The sequence below is a fragment of the Halyomorpha halys genome, unplaced genomic scaffold, assembly GCF_000696795.3.
Source record: "Halyomorpha halys isolate HHAL.00 unplaced genomic scaffold, Hhal_1.1 Scaffold1032.1, whole genome shotgun sequence".
NCBI classification, from domain to species: Eukaryota; Metazoa; Arthropoda; class Insecta; order Hemiptera; family Pentatomidae; genus Halyomorpha; species Halyomorpha halys.
The window spans coordinates 61,267-74,612 of NW_027112167.1; the positions used below are offsets into that span (position 1 = coordinate 61,267).

The 13,346-nt window shown below is 28.2% G+C and overlaps 1 protein-coding gene across 2 annotated transcripts in view; it reads right to left on the reverse strand.

Moving 5' to 3' along the window:
- LOC106687950 (uncharacterized) overlaps positions 1–13,346 on the reverse strand; it is a 161,600-nt gene that overhangs the window by 11,845 nt on the left and 136,409 nt on the right. For both annotated transcript variants that reach the window (XM_067050176.1, XM_014432148.2), the window contains one exon: positions 1,628–1,751. In XM_067050176.1, coding sequence (XP_066906277.1) covers positions 1,628–1,751 — 124 coding nt within the window. The remainder of the gene's footprint in view (positions 1–1,627; positions 1,752–13,346) is intronic.

A 13,346-nucleotide genomic window follows, 5' to 3' on the forward strand; every position in this document is an offset into this window, starting at 1 on the left:
CTCTCTCTCTCTCTCTCTCTCTCTCTCCCCCTCCCTTCCCCTCCCTTTTTTTGATGGTTTGCTAAGAAGTGGGGAAAAATACAATACCTCACCTTTGCCACATTTACTTCACGTGTCTGTTTAATTTTTATGCCTTCCCCTTTAGCAAATCTACAGCTATTTCTAACCAGTATTTTTCTACAATTAATTACTCTAGTTCTATATTCACACCTGGCTGTATTTATTAGTAACTGTATAGTTTCTAATCCATCTTTATGAATACTTCCTTCAATTAACCTTATTATTATTTATTTTATATGTTTTTGAAAAACAATTTTTTTTTACGTATTTTCTTATTTGCTTTATATATTTATTTTAATGCTCTGGCTCTTCCTACAATGTTTGTATCTTGTTTTAATTTAGCCCTGGCCAAGACCTGCAAAGTGGGCCGAAACGTCGGTTAACAATAAATAGTTTTTTCTACTATTTTGATACCTTTATTGATCGCCGCCTATTTATCTACAATGTATATATTTTATTGTTTTTGAATCTTTAAAATCCACCATTTTCAACAAGGTTTCAAATTTTTGGAAAATTCGGCTAGATTTAGCAAACAGGTGAAAATAATCAGTATAATGTCGCAATTGTTGAAATTTGAGCTCTAATAGAGCTGTTTAACTTCAATCATTCCCGAGATAGTTTTTTTTCCTAACAAGCAAAAATCGATATTTTTAAAAATTTATATTGAGAAATATCATGGAAATTGCTATTCCTCAATTAAGAGCTTAATAGCTTTTTAATTATTTGGAAAAAGTAGAGCACATGTATCAGAAAACTGACTCTAAATGATTATTAAGTTTTTTATTATTATAGGTATGGATTATTATTATTATATTGTAGGTTTTATAGATATGGAGCTCGGAATGAAAAATTAATTTTATGAACCAGCCGCCATTTTTTAGTTTTCCCAACTAGCAGAGTCATTAATTTTGACTATTAAATAAGTATGGTTTTCATCAAAGTATTTAAAAATTATGGTGAAATAACTTTTTTTTCTTCGGGCTCTTTGACTAAAACGGAAGAAATTTCCATCACTGTCTCTCCTCAGAGCAACATCATTTCTTTCTAATGATCAAAAATTCAGGATGACTGAGTGATTCTTCACCGCATCCAGACAGAGGAGAAGAGGTAGGATGAGGAAAGAGGACAAGTAGGATAAATGTGTACTATAGAATCCTCAAGTATTTCAAATTCGTCATAAATATAGTACACACCATTCCTACCAGCTTACCAGCCAATAATAATTAATTCGGATAATATCCCCCAAAATGTTACGCACAATTATTTCCAGGGAATATCTACATTATACAATTATTTATTTGTTTTTTGTGTTATTATACTCTCATGTATAAAAATAGTAAAATTGTTGTACTATTAAGGAAAAATTATTCAGATGAATATAGTTTAAAACTTATTCTGTGTCATATATATATATCATTATTTCAATCTTACAGAAAATTAATGTGCACCTTAGTTTCATTCGTATTTTCTTAATACACAGTGGACATTTGACGTTTATAATAAGTATAAATATAAACGAAATATACAACAATAGCTGTGAATAAATATTAATGATTTCATCCCTTACCGACGGATGGTCACCCTTGACATTGTGCAAAGCCTTGTGCGCAGGTGGGGGTGTCTTGTGATCGGGTCCAGAGGTTCCAGGTGTCGTTCCTCCTGGAGATTTACTGCCACCGCTTCCAGTCGTGCTAAAAAAAATAAAGTCCTTACTTAGCTAATTTATAAATGGAATGATTCCTATACAAAACTTAGAAACTGATATACAAAGCTAATGTACATAAAATGTTTATTTTCATTTAGTAAAATATATTATTAAAACTATAAAAATATATTGAAAATTTATTAATTTATTTACATAGATAAATAAACTAAAAAAATTAAGAATAAAATCTTATATAGTGATAAATATCCGTAAATTAATATTTATTTATTCTTTTTTTTTTTAAATTACCATGTCTCCTGACTTCTCCGGCTATTTTTTTTTAAATTACTAACTTTTTTAATAATCCTTGAAAAGACTAAAATCCACGAAATGGGTCTTGATGCTATATTCTATTGAATAAAAACCTAAGTGGGCGTTTCGACTCACAATGCAGGTCTTTATCAGGTTTTTTGCTACATTTATATAAAAATACATCTAGTAACTGTGATGTAAGATAACAAGGGTATTATGCACATATGTGTAGAAATTACCCAGTGTTAGCACTGTTATAACTTTTCCACATTAGAGCGTCTCCAGGATATTTTCCTTCCAGGCGCCTCGAGGGATAGTCAGGAATGGAAGAGGGAGCAAGGTAAGAAACAAGTGGACTTCGGTGATTAGGGAATTTATAACGGAAGGATTGATATCTGGTTCAGAATATATCGGTTGCATATAAAACATTAATATGTTTATAGATGAATTTATTTGTGACAAAGTAAGGAGCACTAAGTATTTTAGATTGTAAGGATTGGATACTAGAAGGACTCGAAGGTTTAGTAAGGACTCAAAGCTCAACTTCGTCTTTTGCATTGGATTGGAAGTTTACACCGTTTGTCTAGTAAGTGTTGTAATAATCGGAAATTACTTGCAGTTGTGAAGATTCCAAGTTAGTCTTTTGTTCAGAAATAGTTTAAGGTAGCAGATGTATTTGACAGGTGTAAAAGGAGTATTAGTAGATACTGTAGGGGAGTCGGTAGGTTTACGACGAAGGGTAAAGGTGATTTGAAGGGATTTGTTTGGATTTATTTTAATCCTCAAACTTCGAAACTATTTTTGTAGGATTATGATATGGTATTAGAGAGTTTGAGATGCAATCAAAGGGTTATTATTATAGTGTTAGGAGGCCAGCTGTATAGACTGTAGAGAATGGGACTGAGAATACTATCTTGAGGTACACCAGTGGGCTGAAAGAAAAGGGATGGATAGGAACCATTGTGGCTTGCTTTAAATAATCTAATAACCCATCAGGGTTAAAATAAAAAGAAACAAAGAAGGTAAAGCTAACGTAAGAATAAAAAGAGACCTTAAATAAAACAAATGAGGCATAAAACGACTTCTATATAAAAAAAATTGTCATAAAACCTAAATAAAATAGTAAATATATAAATACAGATATAAATAGTTGGTTAAAATAGTAAACTATTTCAATTTTTGATCATAACCCCGACCTTCTCCTTCAAATTCATATAGGGTCAATTATCTATATATAATAAAATTAACCTGAGTATTTTTTAAAAGATTTTATGTCATACTATTATTTAAACATTAACCCGCTAAAAATCTAAAGTCTCTTATTTAATAATTTTCATCCTACTCCGGTATAGAAATCAAATCAAGTATAAAAAATCTAATAAAGATTTATTTGTAGTCATTTACTAGGCTTTTGTAGTAGGAAAACAAAGACAGAACTTTTTCTTTTAATTATTTTAGAATATGTACTCCAACTAGTTCTAAAATCGAACTTCTGATATTCAAATTTAATTATTTAATAAATCTTGGAACAAAAATACAATATAAAAATAATGAAATGATGTGTAAGTAATCAATAATTTCCAATCATAATTGACAATTGATGATAAGAAAATACGAGAGTGCGACTCAGTGGATACGTTTTTTTTTTCTTCTTTTTTTTTTTTAGAATCCTGGAATTTCAGAGGATAAAAATTATCCGTTGTTTTGTTCGCAGTAATCCAGCTTTTGAAAACACGTTATCCCCTAGGCATTGATTCCGTAAATGGCGTGCTGTAGCAATCATCGAAGCTGAACGGTCAATTAGGGCAACATTAAGCGCCCTTTGAAAATCCGCTAGCAGTTTTCTAAATAGCTTTATGGGGATAAACAGAATTTTATCGTTCCTGTCTCAATATTAAATATTACTAATTTTATATTCAATAGGGGTATTCATGATGTGTTAAACGTTAAAAGTTTTAATATGTTAAATTTTATAAGTTTAGGACTGAGAACAGCGAGCTATATGTTGAATGTCGAGGAGCTTTTAGTGGATCTTCAAGGCTTTTTTTTTTATTTTTTTATTTTTTTATTTTTTTTTTATTTATTTATTTATTATTTTTTTTGGTAATCTTGTAATCTTAATAAGATGATAAAGTCTCCAACAGCTTTCTCACATCGATTTTTCTCCACTTCACTTGTTCCTTGTTTCCTCTTTTAATTTTTGTTTACATTACTTTATTATTATTTTTATATATTACTTTATTAGAGTATAAAGACGTCCACCATATAAACAAAGCACGAACTACAAGCAACTAATCTATCAAAACAACAGACAAAATTTTGTGAAGCTCAGCTGGTCTGTTGCATGACGCCATTATCCATTTAGCAGACTCTCAATCATGTTAAATGCAATGTCGGTTCAACATGCTAAAACAAGGAAATGTTTATCCATTAAACCTAATTTTTCTAATTAACACACTTTAACAAGTTATATTAAAGACACTATACTAAAGTTCCCCTATTTTATATTTTAAAAAAACTGGTTTACAAAGCATTTTAAATAGAAATTTAATACATTTAGCTCATAACATGTTAATGAATAATTATCTAATTATATAATAATTTGAAATCAAAAGTCGACATTTGTAAATGAATTTAAAAATAATCATATTTTTCTTGTCCAAAAGCCCAAGAGGAGAAAAAATAAAGTTATATCACCCTATTTTTGTATTTACATTAATGAAAACTATAGACAGAGTTAAAATTGATAACTACAAACTGAATAATTTGGAATACAAAATTTCGGCTGTTCTAGAGGGTTTCTGAAATTCCAGAATATTAATTTCTCTTGTTCTTGTAAGTAAAAAAAAAAATAACATTATATTCTTTTAGAAAAAACTTCGATTTGTTTCTTGATTATACAAGGGATACTGAAAATATTATTAAAAAATAAATATTGAAGTATTAAAGGTACACGTAAGCTAATTTATTTAATAACCCTAAAATTTTCGCTCATTTTTCAAAATATAATGTATATAATTATTCAAAATTAAAAAAACTTCATACCGAGTTATTTAAAAAATATCATTTAATACAAAGCTCTGAGAGGAGTTTTTTAAGTTCTAAAGTTCTTGAGATGAAGAATTTGAGGAAGTAATATTTTTTCCTTTCAACGATAAATCAGTATTTTGTGAATTAATTTTGGCAAATATCATAGAAACTGCTTTTCCTAGGAAGATAAATGTTAATTATTATATTCTAGTATATTCAACTATCTTTAATTTGGGTGTTAATTAGTACCCGTACGTTTAATATTTCCTAAGGTATAGTTTTTCAAAAACTTAAATATTTTCCAAAGAACACAAAAAAAAAACAATTTGGTGAATTTGATGAAACTGCTACTACTCCTAAGATATGAACTAATATAAATCCATATGCCATTTTAAAAATAATCACATTTTTCTTGTACAAAAGCCCAAGAGGAGAAAAAATAAAGTTATATCACCCTATTTTTGTATTAACTTTAATGAAAACTATATATAGAGTTAAAATTGATAACTACAAACTGAATAATTTGGAATACAAAATTATTAATAAAGGTATAGTTTTTCAAAAACTTAAATATTTTCCGAAGAACACAAAAAAAACAATTTTGAAAAAAACAAGTTGGTGAATTTGATGAAACTGCTACTACTCCTAAGATATGAACTAATATAAATCCATATGCCATTTGAAGGAGTATTAGTTCCAAGATTTTTCCAAAATATTGATTTTTCATTATACGAAAAATGTTTCTTACAAAAAAAAAGCTCTTATTTTAGTAAAATTTACTCTATTTTCAAATTGGGGTGAAATCATTTTTTTTTTCTCCGGCCTCTTGGGACTATCAAATCTATTATTTTAAATTCAAGAATTTTAAAATTCCAAGGTTATATTTTTTAATTCAATGAAAGCTAAAAGCAGTTACTAGGGCTAAAAGTTGTTTCGCTCCTCAGTTGGTGAATTAAATATTTATTTCACAGCGGTCCTACGGAATAGATATAGTCATTTAAGCTCCGGTTCGAATAAGATATTAGAAAAGCAGGCTGTTTCCAGCCCTATTTGGACAAACCGGGTGGTTAAACCCAATGAATAACAAACAAACTCAAATCAACAGCTTAAAAGTTAATCATGTAATTATATATTTTTAAATAGAATTTAAAGTAATATTATTTGTATAATTTCAATTTAATTATTATTTAGTTAAAAAAGATTATATAATATAATTAATAATGATAAACGTTATCGGGATAGTTATTTTATTTAATTTATAAATTTTTAAATTAAAATGAATTCATTAAATACATGTGTTAATAGTTTATGATCTAAATAGCGTGACAAATTAATGATTTATCCTAAGGGTTAATAAAACAGAAGACTTGGCCGTCTGAACTGAAATTTTTGTGAATGAAGTAATGTACTAGATATTCGTGAAGCTATAGTTTACTTTACTGTTAATGTTATTAGCAATATGATGTGATTGGCTTACCCCATTACAAAGAGTATGCAATTTACTATACCCCTTATAGTACCGTCGCTCTTAGTTACAATCTTGAGGAGATCATAACAAAAAAAAGGCAATCCTTCCCCGCCGGACCCGCCCGCCAAGACCCCGACGGTCCTATATAACTTTTGAAATATTAGCTTAAAACGGGAAGAGGAGACTTTAAGATAGTTAAATCAAGGAATATATTTATTATAAATATTTAAAAAGCGCCTGAAATTGAAAAATGGCGTGAAACCATCCACTCCCGCCCTCCATGGTACCCTTACTTATCATATATAGACTTTTTAAACAGACAATTATAGCGAGTAGGTTGGTCGATGCACGATATGTCACAATCTCACAAGAGGAGATCATAACACAAAAAAAGGCAACCCTTCCCCGCCGGATCCACCCCACTAAGACCCCGAGAAACGATGGAGAGCAGCAGGAGATCGGGTAAACAAAAGCAAGTGAACTGTGGGTCTAGAAGCAATCTTCTTTGATGGGGCTTCCCAAATAAAGATGCAACCTGTCCCTATATGTCTCCAATTCTTAACATTGTGCCTGATAAGTTATTGGCAGTGACAATAAAATGTTTCAGTATTAAATGTAGGGGTAAGACAGGAAGCAAATACCCAATGTAAATTTGGCCAGGTTGGGCACGAATGAAATCATATTTTTAGTGTAGCTCAACCTCTCTAACCACTAGTATAGGACCGGCGTTCCCAATTCTCATCTTTTATCACAAGAACTTCCTGTTTACTCGCATACTCTCTACCCCCAAACAGAGTATGATCGGTCCTCTTTATGGTATGTTCTTTTTTAGTTTATCCTACCACTTTGTTCTAGATCTTCTGCTTTCCTTCCTTCACTAACCTTGGACTGATAAAGCTGACTTACGACTCATCCACGCTCCGTTCTATTAAGGTAGTCGAAACAATAACCGATTATAGTTTATTAAATAGTTGCCTGGCTTAACATCGAGGTTCACCATGACATAGGTGGGACAGACTTTAGTCTTTTTTTATATTTGCTTTAATCTTGCCATAAAATGTCATTTTTGATACTTTAATTCTTGGTCGATTTCCCTTTGTCAGGATTTATGATTCAGAGAGTGTAACAAGACAGGAAGAAAAACAGTGTCATATACTTCCCCTATCGTATTCTATATTATCTTTGGATAGTTTCATACTTTATGCTCGCATTTCTCTCGGTTACGTCCATATCTACATACCCATGTGTGTGAATGCTCTTTGAGTTGCTAGGTATTTGAAATATTCTATTTATTCAAACAGCTTGCCGTGAACTCTAATGACATGATATATTTCGTATGTTCTTTCAGACCAACTCTTTTCTGTTTGCTTGGTTTTTGCACATGTTGATTTACAATAACTACGCTTTTAACCTTTTTGTATTAAACTGAAGATTTACATCATTCTCTGCGAAAATAACAAAGTTTCAATTAAAAAATCAAAAATTTGCATAAATAGAAGGGAACTTAAGCTGTAGTCCAACAGAATTCCTACAGTTTTGTACTACGGTGACAATTTTCAGAACCACTTAAAATCTATTGGCATGTATTTTTATAAATAGGTTATATAGGATTGGTTTAATAGTTTTTTTTTTTTAGTTCTCACACACTTTCCCCTCCCTCATCTAAATATTTTAAATAATTTTTACTATTTATTTTTTACCCACTTGTAACGTTTCCACTTAAGAACACTTTGTCATCTTTGTAACGTATTTTTTAATGTGGGGGTTCGGCCGTTCGCGGCGCAGAAGCCACTAGGCGGTAAGATTTCAAGATAATGGGTTCGTTTAATGTTTTATTCTCTTTTTTTCCCATGTCTTTATTCCCTCCTCCCTTCTTTTCTATCCTTTTCTCGATTTTCTGTACTCACGTTATTAGTTATGTTCAACATATATTATTATTTTTGTTTTCAATTTTTTTTTCTATTCGTTTCTTTTGTTAAACTATACTTATACTTTGCCTCTTTATCTAATATTATGGGTTCATATATTTTCTTTCTCTCAATTTTATTTTTCTTTCCATAATTTTAATTTTTAAATTATTAATAAACTAATATATTCATATTTCTTTGCATTATATAAGTTCATTTTTATTTTATTTCTTTAATCATGTTATTTTACCTACTTTTTCAATTACCTATGTATACATTTTATTTTTCAGTTCTCTCATCACTTTATTTTATTAATTCCATTCTGTACAATTATTTACTTTATGTGATTCTGTTTATATTTTCTGTATTCATTGGTTGTTATCTTGTTCTGTTCTTAGCCCTGATGAAGGCTAGAAATTCTGGCCGAAACGTTGGCACGATCAAATAAGATACTTCAACTCATTTGTGTTTTGTTTTGACCCCACCTCCCCTCCCCCAACCATCTTCTCCTCGTATAAGTCATCCACGGTCAGCTATCTCTCATGATTATTAATCTATTTCTGTTTTTGTACTTACTTCATCAACTTATTCAATACGAAGAACAATATATACTAAGCTGTAAAAATTGCTGCTATTAGTGACAACCCATTCTGAAAATAGATAAGATCGGTAGCTACACAAACATGAGTTAAGATAGCTCTGCTATTTCAAGAGCCGTGAAAGACTTGAATGGGATAGGATTAACTGAGGCGTTGAAAGGTAGATAAGGTGAAATATAAATCTAGTGGAATTGATTGGTGGGGATTGGAACCTTCATTGTTGCCTTAACTTTATTCGTTCAATCCTAATCTCTACAGAGCTTTAATTTTTAGTTTTTTTTTTTTTTTTATTTCAATTTTAGAATCTTTCGAAATACATTAAAGTAAATATTTTTTAAATATATCCTGAAATCAAAAAGCCCTTATTTTTTTTTTTTTTATTATAACTATATTTTACTCATCTATTACTTTAGAAGATGAAATGGAGGGATGGAATTAAACATTTGTAAAAAAAAACAACGTCAAATTGTAATAATATAATGAATTTATTATTATATTATTCAAAATTTGTGAAGAATAAATAAAAAACAAACTTACATATATTTTATTTTTAATTAAATATGGAGCGGAGGAAGATATTCAAAAATTGAGAACAACAAAGCCAGTAAGATTCATTTGAAAATTAAAATTTATTAATTAATAAGGCATTATTAGTTATTTACAGTAAACAATATGGCTAATTGTGATTCTCCAATAAATGGAATTTTTTGTTCTATTTTAATGAGATGAAATATCTAAGGATTACTATACAAACATGTTGGTTACAATTCAGTATCCGAAAACATATAATTATAGTAGGCATGATGATTTAATTATATTACATTATTTTATTAATGGTTCGACTTGCTATGATCATGAATAATTTTTTTAATAATAGTATATTTTCACATTACATATTATGTCTTAAAAGAGAGATATACAAAAATTATTTCGATTCATTTTTAAAGGTTTTAACTTGAATTTGTCCACCCATTTCCTACTCCTATCATACTGGTCAGCAGGAAAGGGAAAATAACTAGTTTGTAAATTTTGAATTACCTTTATAATATAATTAGTATAATTTTTTTTAAAGTGTATGCATTTTAATAGGATTTGTTTAAATTTGATCATAACATTAATAACTGGAAATCAATTCAATATTAAGTGATTTTTATAAGGTTGGTTAAATAGGCAATTGTCTGCGAGAGAATAAAAAATCAAATTGAAATTTTATTAGTAGAATTTGCGTTGACGTTCTGCTTGATAAGAATTCTAGTTGAAAACTAATTCAAGAACATTCAGTATGTATTTTTTAAAATAATCTTTCTTGTAAATTGGGACCTGAAAATTAACTTTTTTTATTAAACCGAATAAAAAATACAATTATATTTTTTGATCCTTGTTTCATCATTTTCAATTAGAATAATACCCAAAGCTGGTAATAAGGAATATCAGGATCTTCCATATATATTGTTATATCCTTTAAACGTTATTATACAAAAAATATTTAATTAATTAATCAGTTTAATAAAATTCATTTAAATATTGAAGTCTCAATATAAAATAACTAATATACAAAACTATACATATCAGTTATAATATATTTCGTTATGTTTTTAGTGATCTGTACATTATATAATATACTAAAAACATTTATTTAACACACTGCAGAGTAAATATAAGTGATATTTAAATAAGTTGAACTAATATTAGAATTTATCAGAGTACAGATGCTAGTTTATTAGTTTATTAATCAAAATTACCCAATAATGGTTGAAACTCCAACTATGATTTAATCTTGAAGGATAGTCGTGAGCAAATTTGATAAGGAGTTAGAATAGTCTGTGAGATATGTATTGCTGTTTGGTATATTCGCCATGAATTATGGAACTCATAGCTCAAGCAATGTTAAGCCCACCTGTACATTATTGTTTCCCCTCTGCAATATTTACTACCTGCCTAATACCTATTAACAAATTGTAAATTCATAAGGTAGATAATTTTAAATAAGACAAAAATATCAATAACATGTGAATTTTTCTGTCAAAAACTAATGTATACATTTAGTAAAAGAAATTATTTTTTTACAAATTCAAATTCAACATCAAAAACTTTAATATTTCCTTGCCAAAAAGGAGTTAAAAGTCAACAAATTAATTTTAAAAAATAATAATAATATATATATATATAATGACTTTCGAAAAAAGATCTACCATATTTTACTTTTTAAACCTATTTAATATTCTTGCAATTAGTATTATACATTATGAAGTCTAGTATTTATATTAATTTTTGTATATTAAGCACTTTATATATAATCGTATTAGTTCTTCGAGACTGGTTTTATTGTTGAAATGAAATAAATTCTATAAATTTAAGTCAAAAACACTCTTCATGAAATTTTGAATGCCCAACGTTTCGGCCTGGTCATCCTCAAGGAAAATCTTATGAAAATTTCGTTATTTTTGTTATCAACTTTTTTTTTTTTAATTTACTTTTTTCTCTTATTAAGAATTATTATTTTTATATATTTCTTTTGCCTTAATAATTTTTTATATATTTATAACGTCGTATATTGTTAGAGGTGTCTTTTGTATGAGACTATACCTCCTGTATTTAACTATAAAATTACCTTAAAAATTCAACTATTATAATTATTTGTAAGTTATTCTATCCAGGTCAAATGATTTTAATCAATTTTCCCCTTTTTTTTGTAATTTTTTCATTTGACTTTAAAAGTTTTAATTAAAATTTATCTTACACTATTATCATTCACTTAGCATAAAAAAAACCAAAACATTGTTGATAAGTGAAGATAATAGTGTAAGATAAATTAATAACAATTTTATTAATTAATTAAGTTAAAAAAAAATTATAATTAAATAAAAAAAACTGACAACAAAATTAACTAAAATTATTAGACCTGGATATAATAGCTTCCAAATAATTTTAATAGTTGGATGGTAAATGTAAATTTAAAGTTAAAATTTTCTTTGAGTATGGCCAGACCAAAACGTTGGATATTTAAAATATTAATAAAAAAGAGTATTGACACTTAAATGGATACAATTTATTTTATTTAAATAATATAAAAACCTATTTATGTTTGTTTCAACACCTGTAATTGGGATTTGGACCGTTGGTACAGTTTATAAAATAAGTAAATTTTGATAAATTATACCTATTACTGATAAAATATTTAAAGTTTTTCTTTTAAACAATATTGTTTTATTTATATTTTTCATGATTTAGATCAAAATCTCATAGTTTGAATTCGTGTAATTTGTCTGATTTAATGTTAGTAAGGCTTGTTTAGTTTAGCTTGATGCTATGTGAAAATTTTTGTATTGTCAGCTTTTATTAATTTTTATTTTTATTTGATACCAGTTCGGCCTAGTGGGCCTTACATGGTTAATGTAAAAGGTACATTTTTTTAAACAATTGATTATGGGGGTATAGCCTCATACAAAAGACAACCCTAACTATAAAAACAAAATTAAAATAAAATAAATATATAAAAATAATAATTCTTAGTAATAGAGAAAATTAAACTTAATAACAATAATAACGACATTCGTAAAACTAACAAAACAAAGAATTGCTTTCTAACGGTAAATAAAGAAAAAAAAGAAATTAAAAAAAAAAGAACGAAAAGAAAAAAAAATAGAAGTAATGAAAATAACAGAACTGATAAATATAGAATTAATAACAGTATGCCCTGCGGCAGTCTGGGCTTCAGTCTTCGGGTTGTGGTTGGGTTTACCAAGTTGTAGATCACTGCTCTTTAAACTGAAGGTGACTGGGAGTGGAACTTCATGAACATTTTTTTTATATAATCCTCTATTTGTAATTCCCGATGCAATTGGCTATTTTTTACAAACCAAGGAGCATCCACTGCAAATCTTGAGACTTAATTTTGGAAAGATTGTAATTTTTTCCATTTCGTACATGATGCCGCTCCCCAGACTTCACAGCCATACATCAGCAGTGGCCTGAGAATTGTTCTAAAAATAATAATAGTTGTTTCTAGTTTTAAATTGGATGTTATATAGACAGCTCAAGTAGCTGTAAAATATGTCGTGAGTATACACTGAAGTTAAGCAGTAAAGGACATTGGAATCCGTTAGACATTATCTCACTAGTTAAAAGTTAATTATATGTTCTACTATATAGCTCTAAAATTATATTATGTTATGTACTTTTGTTATATTCTTCGTAATTATCTTTATTATTAATTAAGCAGTTATTTAATTTATAATCATAACACTTTCTTGAGACTGATAAACTTTTTAAAAATAAATAATTTAATTTCTATCCATTTTAGTCTCAAAACCTTTTATTTTTCT